This window comes from Psammomys obesus, unplaced genomic scaffold (genome assembly GCF_907164565.1).
Source record: "Psammomys obesus unplaced genomic scaffold, mPsaObe1.curated_primary_1811, whole genome shotgun sequence".
Classification (NCBI taxonomy): Eukaryota; Metazoa; Chordata; class Mammalia; order Rodentia; family Muridae; genus Psammomys; species Psammomys obesus.
Genome location: NW_026593286.1, coordinates 14,462,829 through 14,486,627, shown reverse-complemented (window position 1 = coordinate 14,486,627; position 23,799 = coordinate 14,462,829). Strand labels below are relative to the sequence as shown.

Genomic DNA, 23,799 nt, shown 5'->3' with positions numbered 1-23,799 from the left:
AGAACAGTGTTTTTGGGTCATAGGAAAGTAGACTAGGGGCAAGAAGGTCATTCTTCACACCAACAAAATGCAGACTACAGCTTCACGTTGGCTTCAGCTTTGAATCAGGGATTTTGTTAAGGTTGCTTCTGGAATTAACTTCATATCTGGTTCTGGGTCATTCTTACTCAAATGATGCGAAGGAAGTTCATGGTTACGTAATTAAAGCTCTATCATTAGATAGAGCCCCAAGGCAGCTAGTTCATGGCTGTGTACTACCAAGTTTTATATTACCATACCAAAAAAAAAAAAAAAAATCTGATCAAAAGCAACTTGTAGGGAGAAGGGTTTGATTTATATGTCCTGATCATAGTCCATCACTGCAGAGAAGCTGGGTAGAGATTCGTGGCAGGAACCTGGAGGCAGTCAGGAACTGAAGCAGAAGACACAGAGCAGAAGACACAGGAACTGAAGCAGAAGACACATTCACTGGCTTGCTCCACCTACATTCTCATATAACCCTGGACCACCAACCCAGGGGCGCACCACTCACAGTGGTCTCGACACGCCCACAGCAATCATTAATAACAAAAATGCCCCGCAGAGTTGCCTACAGGCCAGTCTGATGGAGCCTCTCTCTCAGCTGAGTTTTCCTCTTCCCCAGATGACACTAACTTGTGTCAAGTCAACATAAAATGAACAAGCACGGGTTCTACACGAGGGAGTGCTGGGTTCTTCAATTGGAAGCCACTGGTAGGAGGTGCCTATACTTCTGTAAATAACCCCATCCCCCATGGTCCTGAAGGCAAACCTAGGTAAAGTTGTCGGCTCAGAAGAAGAAAAGTAGAGGTACTAGTTTGAGAGGGGGAAGGTGATGAGAGAGTAACTGTGAGCAGAGATGGTCAAAACACTTATATAAGACTGTCACAACAAAACCTGTCATTATGTATAATTAATATATGACGCTACAAACACTGAAAATGAAAATGACCCAAAGGGCCACAAATGTTGGATAAGTTACTCACAGGAGCTCAAGACACAATCAGGAGAGTTCGCACCCAAACATTCTGGGAGAAGTAAATCATTGGAAAGTGAGCCTTCCCACACCGGCTGTCTCTCTGTCTCTAACTCACAGCACTCTGTATCTGGAAGCTTCATTATTTTACTTCAGGTTCCAGGTACAGACATTTTATAAAGAGCCACGACCTGACTTATAAAAAGACAATTTGCAAGTATCTTCTTATTTTTACCAAGGAAAATCTGTTTTTTAAAGATACATTTTAACTTCTCTCTGCCTCTGTCTCTGTCTCTGTGAGTGTGTGTGTGTGTGTGTGTGTGTGTGTGTGTGTGTGTGCCACATGGATGCATGTATCTGCAGAGGTTAAAAGAGAGCATCATGTTCCTGGAGCTGGAATTACAGGTGGCTGTGCACAGCCTGGTAGAGGTGCTGGGAGCCAAACTCTCACGTCCTGTGCAAGAACAGGAAGTACTCTTAACTCCTGAGCCATCTCTCCAGCCCTTGAGAATTTATTTTGATTCTATAAGCTCATCACCATTTAGAGAAGGAAGCGGGGGGGGGGGGAGAAGAGGGGAGAGGATGAACTCAATTAAACCTTAATAAAATGGTAAATGAGGTAGCAGTTCTATTATGTCATTCACAAGATAATGCGAAAGCAAGAAAACCTACAGGATAATTAGCCTCCTGAGATAGGCTCTAATATTTCAATAAGTCACAGAGGTAAATCCTGAACCATTGAGGAAGAGAACTATGAATTGTCATGTTCACCTGCTTATGTTGTTAAAAACCAAACCAAACCAAACAAAACCTTGCTCAGGGACGGCCTCATTCTTTCTTTCTTTTTTTTTTTTTTTTATCAAGTGTTTCTTAAGCTTCCTTGCAACTTTTCAGCCCCTCACGTTTGCCTCTGGCTGATTTTAAATTATGCTAATTGGAAGAAGAAGAAGAAGAAATGCTGGTAATAGAATAAAATGGAAAGCCGTTTCTTATGGCATCTGGTGCAATCTGAGCCGTTTAAAAAGTGCATCTTATGGAACAGAGATACGAATAAGCCATGCCAGTCTGATTACAAACAACCTGGTCTCACTAGAACATGCCAATCCGATTACTAGGTGGTGAGACTGTGCAGATTAGTTCAGTGGGCTGCAACTGCCTCTTACATAGTCTCTGTGTAGTGGATAGTTTCTCTGGGTCTGCACTGAAGCCGCTTTCTCTCATGGCCATCTTTTCCAGCTCGACGCAAAGCTGTGTCTGTCTTCTGCTAAGTTGATTTCAGCTGTGTTCTTAGATCCTAATTCTATTTTCTCCCCAAGTATTCATCCAGTTTTCTCCAGCTATAAACAAACCCAACCAAAAAAAAAATTACCAGGGTGATTGCCAGAAATCAGATATGTCAGTGGTCTATTACCTATTCAGCTGGGAGCCGTCAGTGGCTAGGGGCACTTCCTCCAGAAGGAAAGGGTAAACTAACTGGGGCCTCAGCCCCCCACTCAGCAATAGGCCTCAATTGGGTTGTTGATTTAAGTGGGTGGTGCAAGTTGTTCCATTGTCAAAATCCATTTGGTTCTTTCCTAGGCATGGAAGAATTCAGACACTGTAGCCCAGCTCAGGGCTTTGGTGCACACTGTAAATGACTTATAGCATCCTAACGCGCTCTGAGAGGAATACTTCAACCATCCTATTCTGCGATATCGCGAGCTCCTCAACCTTCGCTTCAAATCTAACATGCTCTAGGCCCTACCAACACTGCAGCCGCTCGACCACCAACACGGAGAGAGAAATCTCCAACCAGCTGAAAACTGGGGTGAGAACTTGCATACGCCTTGTGGTGTGGCAGGGGAAACCTCGGGGCTAGCGATTCCGCTAAGGAGCTCGAGCGCGGATCCCAGAGCTCGGTCCTACGGTGGGCAAGTCCTCACACCCCCCTACCTACTTGTATCTGAGACCCCAGAGGACAGATACCCGAAATGTATTTGAAAACAGCCCCGTTCTCCAGAGAAATGTAAAGGATTCGAGTTTCGAATACAGCTTCAAAATTCCAGATTAAAAATGGCCAAACCTGTTGAAGAGAGGCCTTCTCTGAGCCTTTAATAAACCAATGGGTTTATCAGTGAATCAAAGGGGAGTTGTAGAGTATATCATGTTATCTAGTCTGTGGCCAAACATTTAAACCCAGGCTTACCTGCGCTCTTCTGAGCTGTGTTTGGCATTCACGGCACCTGATTGGCCGGTGAAGACGTCAGTTTGGCACAGCAGTTTCCGGTTGAACAGATTGCTCCGATCTTTCACACCAAACGGATACTACCGGGAAAGTTCACTCTCGTTTTATAGATGGGGAAAAGTGACTCGAAGGGAGGTGAAGCGATCCCTCTAAAGTCACACAACTGGGAACTGGCTGGCGGAGGGTGTTCATATAAAAATCTCTTATTGGGCGATGTTCTGCCTGTGCCTCAGTTAATTTTTCTGTTGTCAGTGGACCCATCTCGTGTTTCTGTTTGGGTAATGACTAGCCTCGGCGTGTCACAGGCAGTGAAGAATGGCATTTGAGATGTGTTGCCTGTGGCTTTTATGCTCAGAGCATGAAAATGGTAATTAAGGAAAATCACCACCTCTTTCCACCCTTCCCTGACTCCATGTCAGATGACAGTATCTTAGCTGTAGTAGGCTTTAGCAAAAAAAAAAAAAAAAAAAAAAAGTGGAATAGAGATCCATTCTTACAAAGCGCTGTCTTAGATAAATATTGCACTTAAATTATTATTTGTTCAATGAGGAGGGCGAGAGAGAGAGAAACAGGATGACAAATCAGTTAAAAATAGCCTAACTGGGAACAGAATGGCCAGGCAAAAAAAGCGGAGCATACACTGCTAAGAGTACTGTGTCGGTACTGTTGCGCAAACAGTGGAGCGTGCTCACCTGACAGTATACACTGATTGGGTGGAGAAATCTGGCTACCTCATAAAGTATGTCAGGGTGGTGAAGAGCCAACCCCCAACTTTCAGATCAGCGGTCCTCAACCTTCCTAATGCTGCGACCCTTTAATACAGTTCCTTACGTGGTGGTGACCCCCAACAATAAAATTATCTTTGTTGTTACTTCTTAACTGTGTATGAATCATATGTAAATCTCTGTGTTTTCCGATGGTCTTGGGTGACCCCCATGAAAGGGTTCTCTAACTCCCAAAGGGCACGCTTTTTGCTTATGTTTAATTTTCCAATTCAATACGTATCAGCAAGGTGGCCCTGGATCAGCTATCTTGCCACCACATATAATGTTCACACTTGTTGATGGGGGAGGGTAAAAACATTCATTTCGTTGGTTTTACGTTTGTGGACTGTTATGAGAATTATGTAAACCTAGCCTAACACCGTGTCTGATAAGACATTTGTGTTCAGAAATACTCAAATAAATGAAAGCCTGAAGTGTGGGCTCCAAAACAATGCTTCTGTAGACAGGGTAAGGTTCTAAAGCCTTACCCATCTGAAATTAGAAGATCCAGGTTGGTGTGGTTTCATATTCTAGCTGCATATTTTATTTTGAAGAGGAAACACTCTTCCAATCTCTAGCCAGAGGTTAGGGTTCAATTGTGAACCCTCCACCCTGTAATGGAATGGTCAAGACATGAAAACACTGCCAGGCAGGCACTTCTGTGTTGAAGAGCGTTGCCGTTAGAGAAGCGTAGGAGATAAGGGTGAGAATGTGCAGCATGGCTCAACTTCCCCACAAGTTCATTTGGGAAATGAACTTTAGAAGTGCCTGTGAGGAAACGTAAAACTCAGAGGCCTATGTGTGAGCTCACTCCCAACAGACGTTTTCCCTCCCACTTCCGTGTGCATCCTTCTGTGCTTGTGGTAGACTGGTCCATTCCTCAAGTTTCAGCTCCTTTCCCCATGCATATAAGAGTACATTTCCCAGTGTCCTAGCACTTACAATGGGAACATGTGGTTGAATTCTAGCTGATGAGAAGGTAGAAATCCAATAAATTGATCTCTCAACATGATTATCCATATTTACTTCCCCGTCTGTGGTGACCTTTGTTTTCGAATCAAGCATGGGGCCATCAAGAAGGGACTGGACCCATCACACAGTGCGTGGAAGAGTTGCCATGGTGATTTGTTGCATCCGTATCAGGCAGAATAGCCTCTTGCTCTTTGAAATCAGCCCTTGTGCCCAAGGTTTTGATTGACAGATGTTAAGAACTTGAGTCTGGTTTTCAGGGAACAGAGATTTTTACTAACTGATATTTTATAAAACAGTGTCACAAAGTCATTTAACTGAAGACTAACTTTTTGGTTTTTTTGGTTGTTGTTGATTGCTGTTTGTTTTTTGAGACAGTTTCTCTGTGTAGCCTTTTGTGCCTTGGTAGTCCTGGACTAGCTTTGTAGAGCAGGCTGGCTTTCTCACTCACAGCAATCTGCCCGTCTCTGCCTCCCTGAGTGTTGGGATTAAAGGCAGGAGCCACCAAGCCTGGCTGAAGACTAGTTTTTAATGGTTTGGTGTCTCCAAACCAATTTAGAATTTGAGGACATTTATGGGACTCCCCTTTCAAAACATATGTACACATGTGAAAGCAATAATTTCATAGCTTGGGTGGAGGATTGTCTTGAACCTTATTGGGCTTCAGTGCCAGGACCCATGGATCTTGATTCAAAGCGCAGAACTGGTGTTTGCAGCTCACAGAATCAATTGATGGGAACTCATGGGGGCTCGATGAGGTCAGGGGAACTGTAGGGGTCTGATCTAGGTCCTCTGAATATTATCTGAGTACCTTGTTCTTGGAATCCTAAGAGTGGAAGCAGGGACTATCCCTGTCTCTTTCACCTACGCGTGAAACCCTATTCCTCCTCTGTTGGGTTGGCCTGTCCAGCCCTGAGGTAATAGTATGTGCCTGGTCTTATTGATAGCTTGTTATGTCACTCAGAGGCCTGCTCTTTCTGAGGTGAGGTGGGGAGAGACTAGGGGAGAGGAGAGAGGAGATGGAACATATGAAATACAAAAACAAAACAACTGGTGCTTCGCATCTTGGGCCAGTAATAAAGATGTATGAGAGTAGAGGGCTGATGCTACTCAAGAAATTGTTGCCATCAAACTGAGAACTGCCATAGCTCCTCCACACTATTGCAAGCAAGGAGACAAGCCCAGGGAATTCAAGAACCTTACTCTACACTATGTAATTAGTAAGTAGGGGAGCCAGGACTCCAACATCAACAGTCTTAAAATGGAATAGGGAGGGAATCTCAAAAATCAGATTGGTTTGAGGCATGATTCTCAATGGCAAGTCAGTGTCTTTTCAAACGTTGTATAAGTGAAAAAAAAAAATCACACTGTCCTCCATAAACATGTACAAATAAAATAATCATTAGTACATTGGGCATGGCAACACATGCCCGTTATCCTGAACTCAGGAGGAGGCTGAAAATTTGAGGATAACCGGGGTTACATACATGTTGAGATACTTTGTCAAACAAAAAGGAAAACCAAATAAATATTTTAATTAAGTAGTCAAATATTTGAAATCCTCCAAATATTAGGATATTAGCTAAGATTCTGCTTTGTCCTTTAATTAAAGGACAAACAAATCATATAGCAATACCATACAAATGAAAATTATTGAAAAGAGACAATGAAAGCAGAGCGGTACATAGCTGGTAATCCCAGCTCCTAGGAAGGCAGAAGCCAAAGGATTGCAAGTTCAAGGTCAGCTCGGGCTATAACATGAGTATCAGGCCAGGTTGGGCAACGATAAGATCTTGGCTCAAAGTAAAAAGAGGTTGGGTCTAGCTCTTTGGAAAAGCACTTGCCTAGCATGTGTCCCCAAAAGTGAAGAAGATAAATGACATAGAACAAAGACAACCAGATTTTGGGTTTGTATACGGCAACTACTTTATTACTTTCAAATGCAAACTCTTTGCATTTAGTTTGCTATTTTACAACTTTACAAACTAGGTATAAAAGACCATAAATAAATGACATAAGTTATGTGTACCTAAAGTTCATGAAGGGAAGAAAAATACCTTGACAAATAAAAACAAAATAGAAAATCTATGGCTAACTCAAAAGATTGCTCAAAATTTGGAACACGTACGAACCGAGAGATGTTCAGTTAATGTCTTTTCCAGAATGAACTAAATTATAATATGCCTTATACATTCTAATTATAACCACAGTCCTTGCATATTCCAACAGACTTGGAGTAATACAAAATAAATGCACTCTTCAGCACTTAGTAATACTCGGTGTTATTTGGACAATGCTAAAGGAGTGAAAATATTGCTTCTAGAACTTTCCTTTACCGGTCAAAATTTAAGTGTCTTCAGACAAATAATTGAGGCTATAGGAGTGTACGGATTAATACACGTACCCTTCACAGATGAATACAAGAGGTCTCAGAACGCACACAGCAATCGTGTTGTGAACACAACCTTTCTTCCACTCTTTAAACACACCAGAACATTTCATTTATAAGATTGCCAAAAATAACTCAGAGCCTGCAGACACACGGTGAAACAACTTGGTTTGGTGCAGGGATCAGCTTGAAGCTGCTTAGTAGATCTGAATAGAATTTAGCTTTCTATCTCACCAGGCCAGCCCTTCTGCTGGGCCAGACCCAGACCTAGAAATTGGCCTCTTCCCACCTGACCTCTGGGAAAAATGATCCTCTCAGAGATTCAACCTCATTTTGTTGTTTTTGTTTTTTTACACATATTTTTCAGGCATCAATACATAGGCACATCCCTTAAAAAATATATTAAGGTTCCCCCAAAAGGGGTGAATTAACTCTTGTCACTCTGGCACAGTTACGAGAAGACAATGCCACACACCCTGTCAGAATGCAATAAATATTTATTGGTGATTTTCTCTACTTATTCAACAATATATGGTTCAGAATCTTTTGTCCCCCATTTTTTTTTCCCTGATTTGATGTTAGAGCTTATATAAATGGCCACAGTCTCTGCAACCGTAGCTCAGAATAAGCAAGGCAGCCACTCAGGTTAAGTCAAATGGCAGTATGCTGGCTGGAGTTTGGTATATGTATCCTGTCAATACTGAATCTTCATACACCAGAACTCAAGATTCTTAGAAGACTGATGCATTTTCCGAGGGCAAAAGGAGTTAGCTGCATATTAATTACCGGAGAACTTTCCATTCGTAATTGGGGAACCTGGAATTGCTAGAGGCCACATCATCCCAACTACATTAACCTCAAGAGCCGCTGGCATGTACGCATTTTTTCTGTGACACTGGGGAACAGAGTATTACTCCAGACACACCATCTCAAGGCTGACACACATATCTAAGTTCATCTCCAGAAGTATAGGAATTGCATATATCTGGGTGCATTCATCAGGTTCATTTATGCAGGGGAACAAAGGCGACTTGTACTCCATCTGGGGTCACTGCACGGATTCCATTCCCTTCTCTCTCCATTGTGGAACTGGTGAATCTCAGGCTTATATCCAAAACTCCCTCCACCACCAAGGCAAAAAAAAAACATCTGTCCAGAGCTGTAGAATCGCTTCTCAGGGTGAGCGGGACAGCTACATTACATTTACAGATAAAAGAACATGTAGCATTTTCAAGCTGTCTTCCCAAGGGGGCGGCCATGGTCCCCAGACCTCATCTATCATGTGGCTCTTTATCTCTGAACTGGTAATAAACCAGAATTCTCCAGGTCTAGCATTCCACAACATTCACAGGCAGTTCTAAGCATGAGGTTACACACACACAAACGCACGCAGGCGTGCGTGCACGCGCGCACGCGCACACACACACACACACACACACACGTACGCACGCGCACACACACACTCACACCTATGTACACACATCAAAAGAGATATTCATGTCATATTTTAGTCTAGGAAAAAAAATATATTTATATCACTGCAATGGTACACCCTGGGTAAAATGTTACTTCAGCAATGCGTATCGTAGGCAGCTTGCGGAACTGGCTTTGTTCTGTGTGGTGGCGCCTGACCTGGCGTCCATAAGAAAACCTGTAACATTTGGTCACTTGCTGTCACACGGATGCAGCAGTAGCGTACAGGAATGAAGTATGGAAATACGTATAAATAAAACCACAAGGAGTTTGGGAGCGAGGGCTCTGCAGAGCTGGTGCCTTGAGACAGTACATTCCTCAGTGGAGCTGGGAGAACAGATGCCAAAGCTGGATGTTGCTGTTTTCCTGGGCGAGGGGGACTTGAAACACGTCTTCTGCTTTTTGGGAACAGGTGCTTCGTTGTGTCTTTGCCCTCAAAAGTGGCAGAAGAGAAGCCAAAGAAAAACATTCAGGGGGAACGGAGGAGGGTGTGTTCTGTTTTCTTCCAAGGGCTTTGTAACCAACAGGAAGGGCTGTGGGGCTGAGATAGCAGAATCTATTCCCTGTAGAGAAAAGAGAGACGAAAACGTCAGCCAGTATTACAGCCAGCAGTCTATGAATCAGTTATAAGTCAGGCTAATATCAACAGAAACAGGACACACAACATTTTGGGTTCACAGATAGTGACAAGGCTCAGTGCATACTGAATCCCATCAATATGTACATTAAGTACAGACTAGAAAGAACATCTCACTTGCCAACACAGAGGCTGTTTATCATTATCCAAACCATTATTATTGTTGTTGTTGTTATTTGAGACAGGGTCTCATTAGGTAACCCTGGCTGGCCTTGAACTCCTAACCTGCCTCTGACCCCTGAACTCTGGGAATAAAGGTGTGTGCCACCACCATCTGGTTATTCAAATGATTATTAAAAAAAAAAAAAAAAGAAAGAGAGAGCTAGTCATAGTGGCACAAACTTTTAATTCCAGCTCTCAGCAGACAGAAGCACATGAATCTCTGAGGTTAAAGCTAGCCTTGTCTACATAACAAGTTTCAGGCCAGAGCAGGCTACATGGTGAGAGCCTGTCTCATAAACAAAAACTAAAAGGAAAAAAAAAAAAAAAAGGGAAAGAAAGAATCTCTGACATGCTTTATAATCTTTCCATTCTGGGAGAGAGTAAATCCATCAAATGTAGGTTTTGAAACCCGACCATAGACAGGTTTCATAAGGCACACATATACTATTGTGAAGGACAAGGGGCATGACCTCAAAACGTCAATGTGCAATCATGCCATATAAACAGGCAAAGTTTCACGGAAGTTCTCTTGCTGCATCTGCCCCCTTCAGCCTGCTAACCCACTTATCATTTGATCTGGAAATATTAATACCTTTTGTGTAAATATATTCACAGTCCCAAGGGGACATTGTGGGGGCTTGCTTAGGTGAAGATGAAGAGAAAAGGACCATCTAGTTAATGTCAGAGTGAGAGTCCAGAGTGTTTGTTTATTATTAAGAGAGTTCTAGAATTTAAGCAGCTGGTCTAGGAAAGGCCTTAAGACACAAAATAATAGAATGCAATATATCTCAATACACAAACGTGCTGCTCTTTTGAGTCCATCACAGGAAGTGCAACTATCTTCATGGCTGTCCTTTAATAGTGATAACACACACATTTCATCCCAGTCTCCCACAAACCAACATGAAGAGCCTTCATTTGCCTGGTCCTCTGCACCTGAGCTGCCTTTTGATCCCCCTGGGCCCCCTGCAGAGAATGCTCGGTGGTCCTGGATGAGGTGGGAGAGAGCAGCTGTTCCCCTTGGCGCTCTCTGCAAGAGCACTTCTCACATGCGCACACCACCAAGGCTGGAAAGCTATTATTATGAATGTATCATTATCTCTCTAATTTACAGGTGGAGGAACTGAGTTAGGAAGCAAAGTGGGGCGAGCTTCCAGTGTCAACGTTTCGGTTGGCTTTAGACTCCAGAGTTGTCTGGATGCCAGAGTCTGGCTCTGAGCCCTGGGAAAGAGTGTGGCTTTCCCATTGTTCTCAGGGCTCGCTGCTAAGGCTTCAGGAGGCGGTAAACACTTTTACTGCTTCTTGGGTATTATTACAGACACTTGGAACATCCTTTTTTGGCCTTTCCATTGGCCTTGGCTCTAACACCAGGCTAAGGTGGCCTTTGCATGATGTAAACTTCCGTATTCTTCCATTTGCAGAGATAACCGCCACAGAATAGCAATGTTATATGTTCACTTGTTAGAATACCTTAGTGAAGTTGTGCTTTGAACACATTCTGTGTTTAGAAAAACATGTCAAGCCTCAAGTTGGTGACTTAAAAAAAGGAAATCTTTTAATCATTCAGTGCTGGTTGCCACGTAATATTCTTTTTTCACTTAATGCATAATTCCATAATGCTTCATTATTAGGACTGCAGAGGTTAAAAACAAAGCACGTGGACCAGTGATATGGTTCAGTGGATAAGAGTCCCTGTTGCCAAGCCTAATGACCTGAGTTCAATCCCTGGGACCCACATGTAGAACTGACTTGTGAATGTTGTCCTCTAACCTCCAGACACATGCCACATATGTATATGCCTGCACACACACACACACACACACAATAAAGTAACAAACAAAAGAAGAACGCACCCCCCCAAATTTCCACAGCTTCTTAAACAAAACTATATTTGTAAAACAAAACAAGCAAAATAAAAAATGCAGAACCCTACCCACAATTGTCAACTTTTAGCATCAAAATAAAAAACTCCTAGGCTGCAGCAACAGGAGAGAAAACAAAAATTGGTAGAGTACTTTAAAAAAAAATCATATTCCTTGGCAACAGAAAAGCTTTTTACAACTGATAACTGTAAAAAAAGTTTTTACTAAACTGTCATAATTTGACAGCATCAAATTTAGCATTACTTACTCTATAAGAAATAGTTTTCAGGAAAAAAAAATGAGGAAAAAAAAAAAGGAGGTCATTTAACTCACCCAACCTCTTGGTTAAAAGTGATAAAACTGAAATAATCCTCGTGCAAAGTTAGGGCTTTTGCAGCTAGGAATGAACTATCATATAATATACCTGTTTCATGAAGAAAGTTCAGTTCTAGAAGATAAAATAGAGGAGGCATCGGATGCTGCTAATGGAACTAGAGATGAAAAGTGCCTTTTTAGCAGGTCATTTTCTGGTAACGAGGAAGTCAGAGATACCCTCAGTCTCACCACTGACAAGCTGATGAATCCTCCAGGGTCAAGCTGGTCTGGTATAGGGGTTATGGGGATAAGACACATGCTTCCTTATTTGAGTGTCTCCCCCCAGAAGATGGGGTGCACAATTCAGTAGGTAGAAAGGCTCCTAACACTACATCTGACTTCCAGATGTTAACAGGCATCAAAGGTCAAGGAGAGCCTTCTTGAGGTTACTGCAGCCAGCGGGGAGTTTAGGATCCATCAGCATGACACTGACTTAACTTCAAGTGATTTTTCCTATTTCTTGAAGAATAACACAACTATATTGGTTTTGGTGCCTCCTCCTATCAGAAGAGAACTGAAATCACACACAACCCAGCACCTGACATGATGCTTTTCACTGTTTCAAAAGGAATCAAGTTGTATGTGTGTGTGTGTGTGTGTGTGTGTGTGTGTGTGTGTGTGATATTTTACCAGAAAGTCATTGTTTATTAGCTTACCTTGTATATTTGGGAGTTGCCTTTTTAGAGGGGTGTGTTTGTGAAAATTCCACACACAGGATTGTCACAGCCCACTATCCATAAGGTAGTCATGGTAAGTTTGTAGCATTTCCAAATAAGACTTTATATGGCACAGCCTCAGGCCCAGAGAGAGACCTCATTTGTCCAGTTAGAAGTAATAGGGCTTGGGAGTTTGTATTTTTTAAAAATCCATTCTCCTTTTCTTTCTAGGCCCCTCCCTGCCCCCATGTCATAAAAATCCAAGTGTCCTGGGCACTGAAGAGGCAGCATGGATGGTCCACGTGGCTCTCACCTGGATTTTATTCTGTGGTATAAACCAAGCCCTGACAGCCACCACTGAGTCCTTTGACAATCAATGCTCCTGGGGCAAAGCGGTCGGTCTTCCTTCCAAGAGGGGTGATGACTGTACTTGGTGCCACAGAGGAAATCCTTCGGTTGAAAATTCCAGACAGAGAGAAGATTAGGGTGACTTTAAAAACTGGGTATCTGACGGGAAATACAGCATCGGAACTCAGAGGCAGAGTTTTATGTATATAAGTACATGTATTTTACACACCAGCGATGGCAGAGTTGTTCTGAGAAGTTACTGGCTCCGGGTTTAATTCCGATTACCAATCAAGGTCATTCATACAAGCTCCGCGGTTTCAGCAATCTCGTACACCAAGCAACGCTGCAGATAACTTCTGTTTCTGTTTTGTTTTTTTCCTTTTAATTTCAGAGGGCGAAGACGAAGTAAAAAAAGTGCAGTTCTTCAATTAAAGTGCATGGATGAGGTAAACTATTCAAGAGTTTTGAGTCTCTTCAGTGCTGGCTCAGACCGGAACCATCCTGCCGTGCAGCTGCTGCATCTGGGTTCGCATCGCCTGCACGCTGCTCAAAATCTTATTCTGGTGCGTGATTGCGGCGATGCCAATTCTCGCCAGGTCGCTGCAGGGGGAGGCCAAGAGAGAGGGAGAGAAAGTCATAGGCGGGTGCAGAGAACAATCCTCCTCAAGGCTTCATGCAGACATACATTTGAATCAGCCACGATTAATACAGTACAAGGCAGGTGCGTAAATGTTTCACTAAGCAATCCGATACAAGGCACGCACTACAGAGGTCGTATAAAATTATACTCAATCAAAATGAGAGGCATTCCAGGTTTCTTTCTTTCTTTAATTGTTTAATGAGTAGGGAATGATTATGAGGCTCAAAAGCAAAACAGGAAAATACTATGAAATCTAGATTTACCCTTTGGTGTTACATCGCTGAGTACTTACTCCTGGTTCACGTGAACCACGGCTTCTAGCGTGGTGTACCCGGCGGCTGTGAAGTTATCCTTGTACCGGTCCATTTTGATTGCCTGCAGCCAGTCGCCCACCGATACCACGGCAGAGAACTCAGGGGAGCTGGGATCCAGCAAGGCAGTGTTTGGTCTGAAAGGAGAATGAGAACAAGTCAGACTGAGTTAAGGACAGGCTAGGTAAACAAAAGGCCAATCAAAGATTTAAGTAAACAACTGTCACACGAAACTAACCTGTTTCCCCACCCCCACATTGTAGGCTGACCACTGAGGGCACTGCGCCCCACAGCAGGTCCTTGGCCATCCTAACTTGGTAGAGGACGGGGTAGCCCTCGCGACTAAAACTTGTACAGTCTTCGGAGAAAGAATATATATATATATATTTTAAATCAGGACCAAATACAATAGTTCAACAACTCTGGAAACCCCCATGAAGCACAGGGGAGGAAAATTGGGAGCTTGCAAGCTGCCAGTCTTGACGCGAGCTGAGAGCAAGCTGTGAGGGCACAAGCCCAGCACGCTCTCAGCTGGGTCTGCAGACATGCTCAGTACACAAACCTGGGCCGATGGGAGTTAAACCACCCTCTCATCAACCCTCGCCTGACCAACACAGGTGCCAAGACCAGCAGAAAGAACTTTGGTTGCTCTTTGGATTGGGGTATGTGCTCTTCAGACTCCTCGGCCAATAATGCCAATGAAGTCAAAGCACTTCTTATTAACTCAGTTCGTAATCTGTCGTCTCAAGGAAGGCGTTTGCTATCAGATTGATAGTCAAGACAGACTACCTCCACCTTTCCTCACGATAGAGATACACAAGGAACCGCCCATCCATGAAAGTCTAAGTCATCTCTGTCTTTCTATCTGGCCACTACAGGTTAGACCTTCAGGAAGGCATTTTATAACACCCTTACTGTAATTTTCTGCAGAGAAACACGGTTTTCTTAAACTTCTCTTTTCCCTCAAAACCACAGAAAGTCTGTGTCTGATTTTAACATTTTAGCCTGAAACAATGATTGTACACACATGCATTTAAGTTGGAATAATTTCCACGATTAAGACAAATTTTTTTCTTATTTAAAAAAAAAATAACAGAAGGAAGTTATTGTAATGCCTATATTTGTTTTTTTAATACAGAATTAATCCAATCCTTCAAAAGCTCCCATTTTTACCTAAGTTGTTTTGATTTGCATTATCGCCATTTTTACATAAATTTTTAACAAAAATTTACTTTACACCAATCAACTATGTTCAAAGAATTTGCCTCTCTGACTTTTCTTCTGTATCTTGTTGTTTCAGTTGTCTAATTTTTCTGAGTAAAATTCAGTTTGTTTACAATAAAAAATAATCAAGGTTGATTATTCTCCTAATTTTGAGTTGATAATATCACCACATAGAATTGTATTTTTTGTCACTAAGTGTAGGACATAGAACAACGGCCTTTGTCAGACAAAGACCAAATTGTTTGTATTTATTTGTAATTTCAGGATAAGCTCATGAACAGAGCTCTAAGTGCCTGACAAAGTCAGAATAACCTCAGGGTGGAAATATCTACACTGGATGTCAGTTATTGCCAAGCTCGCCCTGAAGTCCTCATTTTCTTTGTACAACACCACATTTTCCCTAACTTCGTGTCAAATCATGTCCCGTATTTCATTATATTCTATTATCAGCAATAGTGACAAGCATTATTTAAGTACTACGATCAAGAAGTCCAGAGAAAAACACACACTATAACTCAGTCTGTTCTTGGCTTTGGTGCAAAATGGACATTATATGATATTAGAGGCTGAAGGGCTCTTAATAGTTTTTTAAATGCTAAGAGAAGTACCAAATACTAAAAACAAAACAAAACAAAAAACAAACAAAAAAAACCCAAAAAAACAAAACAAAAAAAAAATCAAATTAGCCTTATACAAATACCCTCCCCCAAAAAAGAACACAGCTGAAAACAAGGTAGGGGAGATTCACCCCGGGAATTGAAGAAAATGGCCATCCCTAGAGAGGGGGCTCGGGAGCCATTTTAGCCTTTCCAAGAATAGGACAAACAAACAACAAAGCCCCAACACAGCAGTAGATATCTTTTGTCAGTTAATAAAGCCACAGAAGGTCCCAGCCTAAGATGTGAATTTCAGCCACACTGGATGAGCATCCTTTTTGTGCCATGGCCATCAGCAGGGATTTAGAAGCACAGACACAGAAGGTTTCTCTGCTACCTACTCGAGTCTCTCTTGCGTTATAATAGCAAATATATTCTTTTTCTTCCAGGATGTTCTGAACAGAACTTCAGAGGGTCTGCAAAACCAGAAGGCCTTGGACATCCTAACATGGAAAAGATTCTCTATTTTTAAGTCAGGGTCACAACAAGAGAGACAGCTTTGAGAAGCTCAGATTTGAAGCCGAGTGGGAGTCTCATTTGATACAGGCCCGAGTCTTAGCATTTTTCACTTGTTAACAGTCTAACCAAAAGGCCTTTCTGCCCTCATCTACATCAGTGGAGTCTGATGTCTAGGTGTCCTGAATCTGTTGACAGTAAGGCCCATTCTTTAAAGGGGGCTTCCTAGTGAACAACGGCCTTGGGACCCTTATGTTTTTCAGACCAATCGGCTTCCTCTGACTCAGAGTAATTAAAGAAGCCACCCTGTTGCAGAGCTTGGAGGTGGCCCGTGACTATGCAAAGGCAGGAATTAGGATGCAGGATGCACCACACTCGCCTGTCACAAATGATGTAGTCCCCCATATATCACTATTAGCAAGCAAGGCAAACCTGGAACTCTCCGGCCCTGTCCTCTTCAGGCTGTTGGGATTGCGGATGAGTTTGTCCAACATGTTGACAATCTGCCCAAATTTAGGCCTGTCGCTTCTCTCTTTTTGCCAGCAGTCCAGCATTAACTGATGGAGGGCAATGGGGCAGTCCATGGGTGGGGGTAGCCGGTAGCCTTCCTCAATGGCTTTAATCACCTAGAAGACAACAGGGAGATGTGGTAAACAGCCAGCAGCTTCGGCATGGGCACAGCTCCAATTCCTAAGCTAGGTATTGCTGGCAACAGGGGACAGAAGCCAGCTGTTAAGTGGAAGTGATGCCAATCAGAAACTCAGAAGTAAAGAGGCATTGATATTCCAAAGTGGTTAGAAGCCAATTAGATCACAGCATGGTGTCACAGCTCTGGTGACAGCCCTCCAACATCACAGGGTCCTGTCTGCACCCTGCAAGTTGGCATCAGCACACCTACACGCCCCAGGAAAAGTGACCTGGTACCAAGTAATTCCTAACTGAAGTCCCTAGGCATCACTTTAGCCCTGTGGCCCCTCACTCAGGGGACTATGGGGCTACTGTGTCAGCATCTGTGTCCACTTCCAGACACCTAGCCATTTTTTTCAGCAGGTTCACACCCTTATACATCAACTCAGTCTCTGTCTTGGCTACAGTCCGCTGCTGATTAACTCTATTCAAGTGTTAATAAGTCAATTCTTTAAAAAATATATATATATTTTAATACATTCATATTACAAGGGGATCCTTACACACAAAAGGAAGTTTCAGTGGTAGAGGTCTATTGTCTTCCTGCTCAAGGTCATTCGGGTGGTTTGTCTTCCTGCCTAATTTTAGATAAAGGAATCACTATACCCTGCCTTCACCACTAGCACATTGGTTTTCTTTCTTTTTTTCTTTATCTCTTGTTTTCTGAGAGAGGATCTAACAATATAATTCAGATGGCTGGCCTCCCACTCTCCATCCTCCTGTCTCAGCTACCATGCTTGGCTCATACTACTTTCTCAATGGCTTCCCCCTCCACCAAATCCCTTCCCCATTGGGAAATGAACCCTATAGAGCTGATTTGGCGGATCCTTGCCATGTTCAAAGAGGGGGAACTACTTCCTACTGCTTCTTACTCATCAGCCTTGTTTACGAGCGACCTCAGATATCAAAAGCAGCTTTGTTTGATACTTAAGCCTTTTATTTGTTGTTTTCTTTGCCTCTACCCAAATGATTGCTGTCAAAAAAGAGAAAATACTGCAGCCATCCTGTAACCACACTGGATGTATCCCACAGGGGCTACTGACTGCTGAGAAACTGGCCTATGTCAGAACATAGCCAGTTTGAGTGGATCTAGATTCTAGGCAGAAATGTGACCGCTTTCTGCTTAACCAGTGCACTGCTTCCACTAGCAGCAGAAGGACTATTTGATGGAGGACCATCTCCCAAGTATTTTTCAATATCTTATTGCATCTGAATTATCTGCTTTTCCTTCTAAAGCAGATGTCTCTACCTCATTGAATTTAATTTTGAAAAGCACATTAGGTCGGTTTGAACCTTGTGTTTTTCCAAGTACATGGTATTGATTTTGGAGTTGATGAAAGCATTCTCCATTGGAGAGAACCCAAATAGCACTGGGCTGGTGGCTGGAGAACTCAAATTGATGAATGCTCTCTCCCAGGCTCCCTACCCATGACCAACTGGAATGATAGCTTTTAGGTTTTTTTTTTTTAAAAAAAAAAAAAAAAAAAAGTTAGTGGTGGTGGAGCACGCATTTAATCCCAGCACTCGGGAGGCAGAGGTAGGTGAATCTCTATTGAGTTCAAGGCTATCCTGTTCTACAGAATAAGTTCCAGGACACAAGGGGCTACACCAAGAAACCTTGTCTTAAAAAACAAACAAACAACAACAAACAAAAACAACAACAAAAAGCATGTTTTTCAGCTCAATGCTGAGTCTTCCGAGTAGGGGAGCAAAAGACAATTTCTTTTTTCAGAGTACTAAGTTTGGTGTATTTTCCCCAGTATTGCAATTCTATTTGCTATATGCCCCATGATTTCACTTACAAGTCCTGATGATTCCCACTGGTCCCCAAATCCAGAGACAAACATATGAATGATATATCGATACTATTTGTGAGCAAGAAATGGCCTCGAAACTGCCCAAACGAAAAGTATAGAACAACCAAATTGCTTTCTGTCAAAATCATTGAGTCTGAGAACAGGTAGGGCAGGAATATTGTTCTTTCATAGACACCCACTTAGCTAGGACTCTCAACTGAAATAAAGGAAGCTTACTGCCACGTAACTCAGTCTGGGAGTTCATGCACGCCATGCTCGTTCATGTTACCTCTGTCTCTCTGAGGCACTGGATGCATACACCGCTGAAAGAGTATGCATTCTTGAAGGCGTCTACAGTCCCTTCCAACAATGGACTACATGGCACTCACCCCCAGTCTTTTTCTATCTTGCGATGGCCTATCACTCATGCTTTCTTTTTTTTAAACTGGCTAGGCACAGCAGAGAGCTCGCCCCCTCCCCCACTTGGCTGTGCATGCCTGGCTTTCCCTATTGCTGCTCTGACCACCAACTCTTCCACTCAGAGGAACCTGTGTTCTATTCGAGTGCACCTTGGCCCTTTTACTGTGAGGGTTTTGTAATTTCCTGTTGTATTAGGCGGATGAGGCAAGCCTCCACAAGAGAACCAAGTTTTAAAAGGAAAGCTTTACTAAATATAATTTTAAGTGCTAAGCTAGCTCAGTTTATGGCAGAGCATGATACTCTCAAAGCATCATTTTAATAGATAACTATATTGTAAACACTCTTCTATAATGTCTTACCATTAATGAAAAATCAGTAAAGTTTGAATGGTATTGCGGTGGGGTCACTTTATTTCTAACCCTAAAAATTTTTCCAGAATTAACTAAAACATGTTCTAGAAAATCCCCAATCTGGGACTTACTGTGTTTTCCATTTGTTTTTTCTTTCCTCACTGGAGATGTCTGTAATTAAATTCTATTAGCCCAGAATCTTATTAGTGTCATTATTGAATGCGTCTCTGAAATTGCGTGCGTCGTAGATACTCCCTCACGAGCTAGTCCAGATGGTACGTTTAAAGGGATGTGCATAATTTACAAAGGGTCATTTAGTGAAGCTTTATTTAAGAGTCCTTGAGGGCCAAGGTCTAATTACAACTATACCAGCTTTAAAACAACCACTAGATTTCTTGCAACAACACTTTTGCGTCAGTTTACCACATGCGAAATTTGTTTCCTCAATCTTCGCATTGTTTATCTATAAATCCTCGGATCTATTTCCCCCCTTACACTAAACCATGGAAACACTTTAATTTTTTTGGTCTTGAAATCAACTCACTGTTGGGTTATGATGTGAAACGTGGCTACTAGATATAGTCATTTATATTAAGAATATTGACTTTAATGTATCCTATCAATCCTAATGCTCACTTAATCATACGGTAATACAGAACTTCCTGAAGCTCAGGGTAAAAGAAAAACTCACGTCTTGATTGGACATATCCCAGTACGGTCTCTCTCCGTAAGACATCACTTCCCACATAACGATTCCGTAGCTCCAGACGTCACTGGCTGAGGTAAATTTACGATAGGCAATTGCTTCTGGCGCGGTCCACCGGATAGGGATCTTGCCACCCTGTGAACACGTCAGCTATTAGTCACCTCCTAACTTTCTCACAGATGTGCCAGCCGTTTTTGTCTCTGAATGCAGTGACTAGTTGACGAGCCAGACAACAGCATTCCCGAGGTAGCTCTCAGTAATAACAGACTTGTTCAGATGAGCTAAAGTCTTCCAGGTTGGGGCCGTTCTCATATGTGTTTGTTAACCACAGGGAAGTGAGTGAGTAATCTGTCTAATTATTCTCTGAGTGCTGCTTCGGGCAACATTATAGAGAGGAAATCTCAGGTTTTACATAAATACATATGTTATTTGGGGCATATCAAAGGATATGTAGCTTACGTTTGTTTTGCCTTCTTCCTGTATTTCTTCCATCCAGCCTTGCAAAGGCAGTGAGGCCTTAACACGGCATCAGATACAATGAACAAAGGAAGGCAAAAATAGACGCTTCTACCCACCACCCTGTCTTCCTAGCCTTATGTAGCATGACATACTTAGTATACCTAAAAAGGTAATAGGCCCTTAGAAAAAGTTAAGTATGTTTTCATGAAAAAAAAAAAAGACAATTATTTGAATTATTAAAAAAAAAAATCACAAAAGTGATAAGTTAACAAACTTTCACCCAGAAAAAGATTTTTTTCCCCCAAAACCAAAACTAAATTACACTAAACACCCTCAAATGTACTTTTAGTTGAGTTTCAAATTTCCTAATGTTCTACCTGGAGAAAAAAAACTTGAACTTAGATCCAGACAAGGTTCTGTCAGCCGTCATTTAAGCTCGCCTTATAAATTGCCTGGAATTACTTTCCTGTTCCGTGGTTCACTGTGAAAACCCAGTGTGTTATGTTCATACATCTTATCTACAGATGGACACATATGCTTTCCTTAAGTATGTTTGTTGCTAAGGGATTTATCTATGTACATGTATCCTTCTAGAAGCCTCTGTAACTATTCCTCTCGTTTAACATTGGAAGCGACAATAAAAGATCTTCTGAGCTCAAAGATATTCTCAGAATTTTGAAGAGGACCCGTATGGGTATCGGAATCATTTGAGGACTGTGCATTTATAATATTATATTCTGATTGTCAGCCTAAGACAATATACATTATGATCCTACTCTGAGCATTCCTCACTGTGTCCTAGTCCCTGCTTATCTATCAGTACTAAAATGAAAGCCATTAGATATTGGGAAATGCTCTATAAATCCTGTACATACATTCTCAAATTCACTAGAGAAATATTGCTTTGGCTTATTAAGATCAAGAAATTTTGCCCACCCCCAAGAATGTAGAAGAACCAAGTAGAGAAGCTCAGACAAGAAAAGGAGTAGAGAAGGAAGAAAAAAAATCAGAAAATCAAGAGCACTTTAGCATTGCATAGATATAGATTTGTGATATAGTATGTGTGTGTGTGTGTGTGTGTGTGTGTGTGTGTGTGTACATACATTGTAAGTCACCCAATCTCCAGATTTTCATAATAATGTATCATTTGTTGAGTAAATTGACCTTGATGGTGGCTTCTGATTTGGCTCAATTTTAAAGACACCCTCTCATCGTTCATGAGCACTTTACTTTGTCCAAGAAAATTTAGCAGAAAGAGAATTCATTTTGCTAGTAATTTGTGGCTCCATAAAATGGTTACCCATTACAGTTGGCTTCAAATCCATTTTTTTTTTAAGCGTGGTTAAAAAAATGAATTCAGAAATATGGAGAGGGCTGGAAGGATAAGTAAACTTGAAGGAAAAAAAAATCTAGGAAGAGTTCCAACATCATGATGACAAGAGAAGATTAGTTTCAGAGCGGATGGCATGCCTGTGACATGGGAAATGGTCCTTACCCTGGTAGTATAGGCTGCTTCAGGATCATCTTCAAGCACCCTGGACATGCCAAAATCAGACACCTTGCAGACCAAGTTGCTGTTTACCAGGATGTTCCTGGCAGCCAGGTCTCGATGCACATAGCTCATGTCAGATAAATACTTCATCCCAGAGCCAATGCCACGGAGCATGCCCACCAGCTGAATGACTGTAAATCGCCCATCATTCTTCTGAGTAGGAAGAGAGTGGGAACAACAGTCCCATTAGCATTAGGCCAAATCAATTATCACCAAGCATTTATTACTGGGTTCTTTTTGAATATCTGTATCCGGCGTGCAATGAAACTCAGCATTATTTCCGGGCCTTTCGGAGCAAAGTCACTAATTCACGAGTAGAGTATACTCAACGAGCCAGGCTGGCTTCCTGTGATAGATGGAAATTGTCCAAGCGTAATGAATCTAAGGCTCAAAGAGCTCCACGGTGTGAGAATAAATCAAATGCTACCCCCATTGCCCATGGATTATTCAATAGTCATAAGAATCACATCAGATTCCATTCCTCCTCTTCCTGAACCCTACTGGAAAAAATCCCATGAATGCAACTGAACAGAATGTATACAAGGAATCTGTCAAGTGGCTGGATACTAGGATTCCGTGGCTCAATAGAAAGTAGACACGTACCCTGAGGAAAGCATCCAAGGAGCCGTTTTCCATGTATTCCGTTATGATCATTACTGGTTTACCTAGAGTTTCCAAAAGAGAAAACAAAAGCCCTCAATGAGCAGTGCAGTTAATGAGATAAAAATGGGCTGTGCAAAATTTTACTGCCAAGACACCTGTCTTGTGTGATCTAATTTAATTAAAACAAGCCGAGCTTATGCCTCAGCTGTGGGAAGCTAGGAATGAAATATTCAAAGGACAAGTAGGCTTAAATTCCATCTGGAAGGTTAACCCTTCGGACGGCTTGTTGACAGGGTCCTTAACAAAAGTGGCCTCTGGTACCCAGGGACCACATGAATGGCTAATTGCTCACTTAAACAACAGGGGGAAATGATAAATGAGCAGGCCTGTTGAAATGCAAGGAGAAAAAAATAAAGAGAAAACAACTTTAGAATAATTCATTGATTTTTATCCCCAGAAGAGCAACTTGTGTGATGCTGAAGTCTGTGGAGAGAAAAAGTGTCTTCTTTATGTAGAGAAACTCAAGTTTCCTTAGGCTGCAGTTAACACTGAGTACTTCATTATTCATAGAATGTGAAGCACACACCATATAGAACTATGTCCCTTCTCTTGTTCCTGTCCGTAACACATCTGTTTTATTTGCTTCCTTTAACAACTTATCTTAAAAAACAAATCTGTTTTCTCCCTCTTCCGATGTTCATCCCATTTGCCTTTCTGAATGAGGATTGAGCAACTTCCCCAGAATCCTCCTTCTTGCTTAGCTTCTTTAGGTGTACAGATTTTAGTATGTTTATGCTATATTATATGTCTAATATCCACTTATAAGTGAGTATATACCATGTGTGTCTTTCTGCTTCTGGGATACCTCAGGATATTCTTTTCTAGTTCACAGGGAACAGGACAGGAGCCTACCACAGAGGGCCTCTGAGACTCTACCCAGCAGGGTATCGAAGCAAATGCTGACTCTCATAGCCAAATTTTGGGCAGAGTGCAGGGAATCTTACGAAAGAAGAGGGTGATGAAAGAGTTGGTTGAGACAGGAGCTCCACAAGAAGAGCAACAGTACCAAAAAATCTGGGCACAGGG

At 42.1% G+C, this 23,799-nt stretch overlaps 1 protein-coding gene across 1 annotated transcript in view; it reads right to left on the bottom strand.

Moving 5' to 3' along the window:
• Positions 1-6,861: 6,861 nt before the first annotated feature.
• The window catches only part of Epha4 (EPH receptor A4), a 140,369-nt gene continuing 123,431 nt past the window's right edge, over positions 6,862-23,799 (bottom strand). Inside the window, exons 12-18 of the mRNA XM_055616634.1 lie at positions 22,714-22,775; positions 22,054-22,263; positions 20,085-20,234; positions 16,573-16,766; positions 13,786-13,941; positions 12,506-13,453; positions 6,862-9,376 (exon numbers count right to left, since the gene is read on the bottom strand). Coding sequence (XP_055472609.1) covers positions 13,339-13,453; positions 13,786-13,941; positions 16,573-16,766; positions 20,085-20,234; positions 22,054-22,263; positions 22,714-22,775 — 887 coding nt within the window. The 3' untranslated portion in view covers positions 6,862-9,376; positions 12,506-13,338. The remainder of the gene's footprint in view (positions 9,377-12,505; positions 13,454-13,785; positions 13,942-16,572; positions 16,767-20,084; positions 20,235-22,053; positions 22,264-22,713; positions 22,776-23,799) is intronic.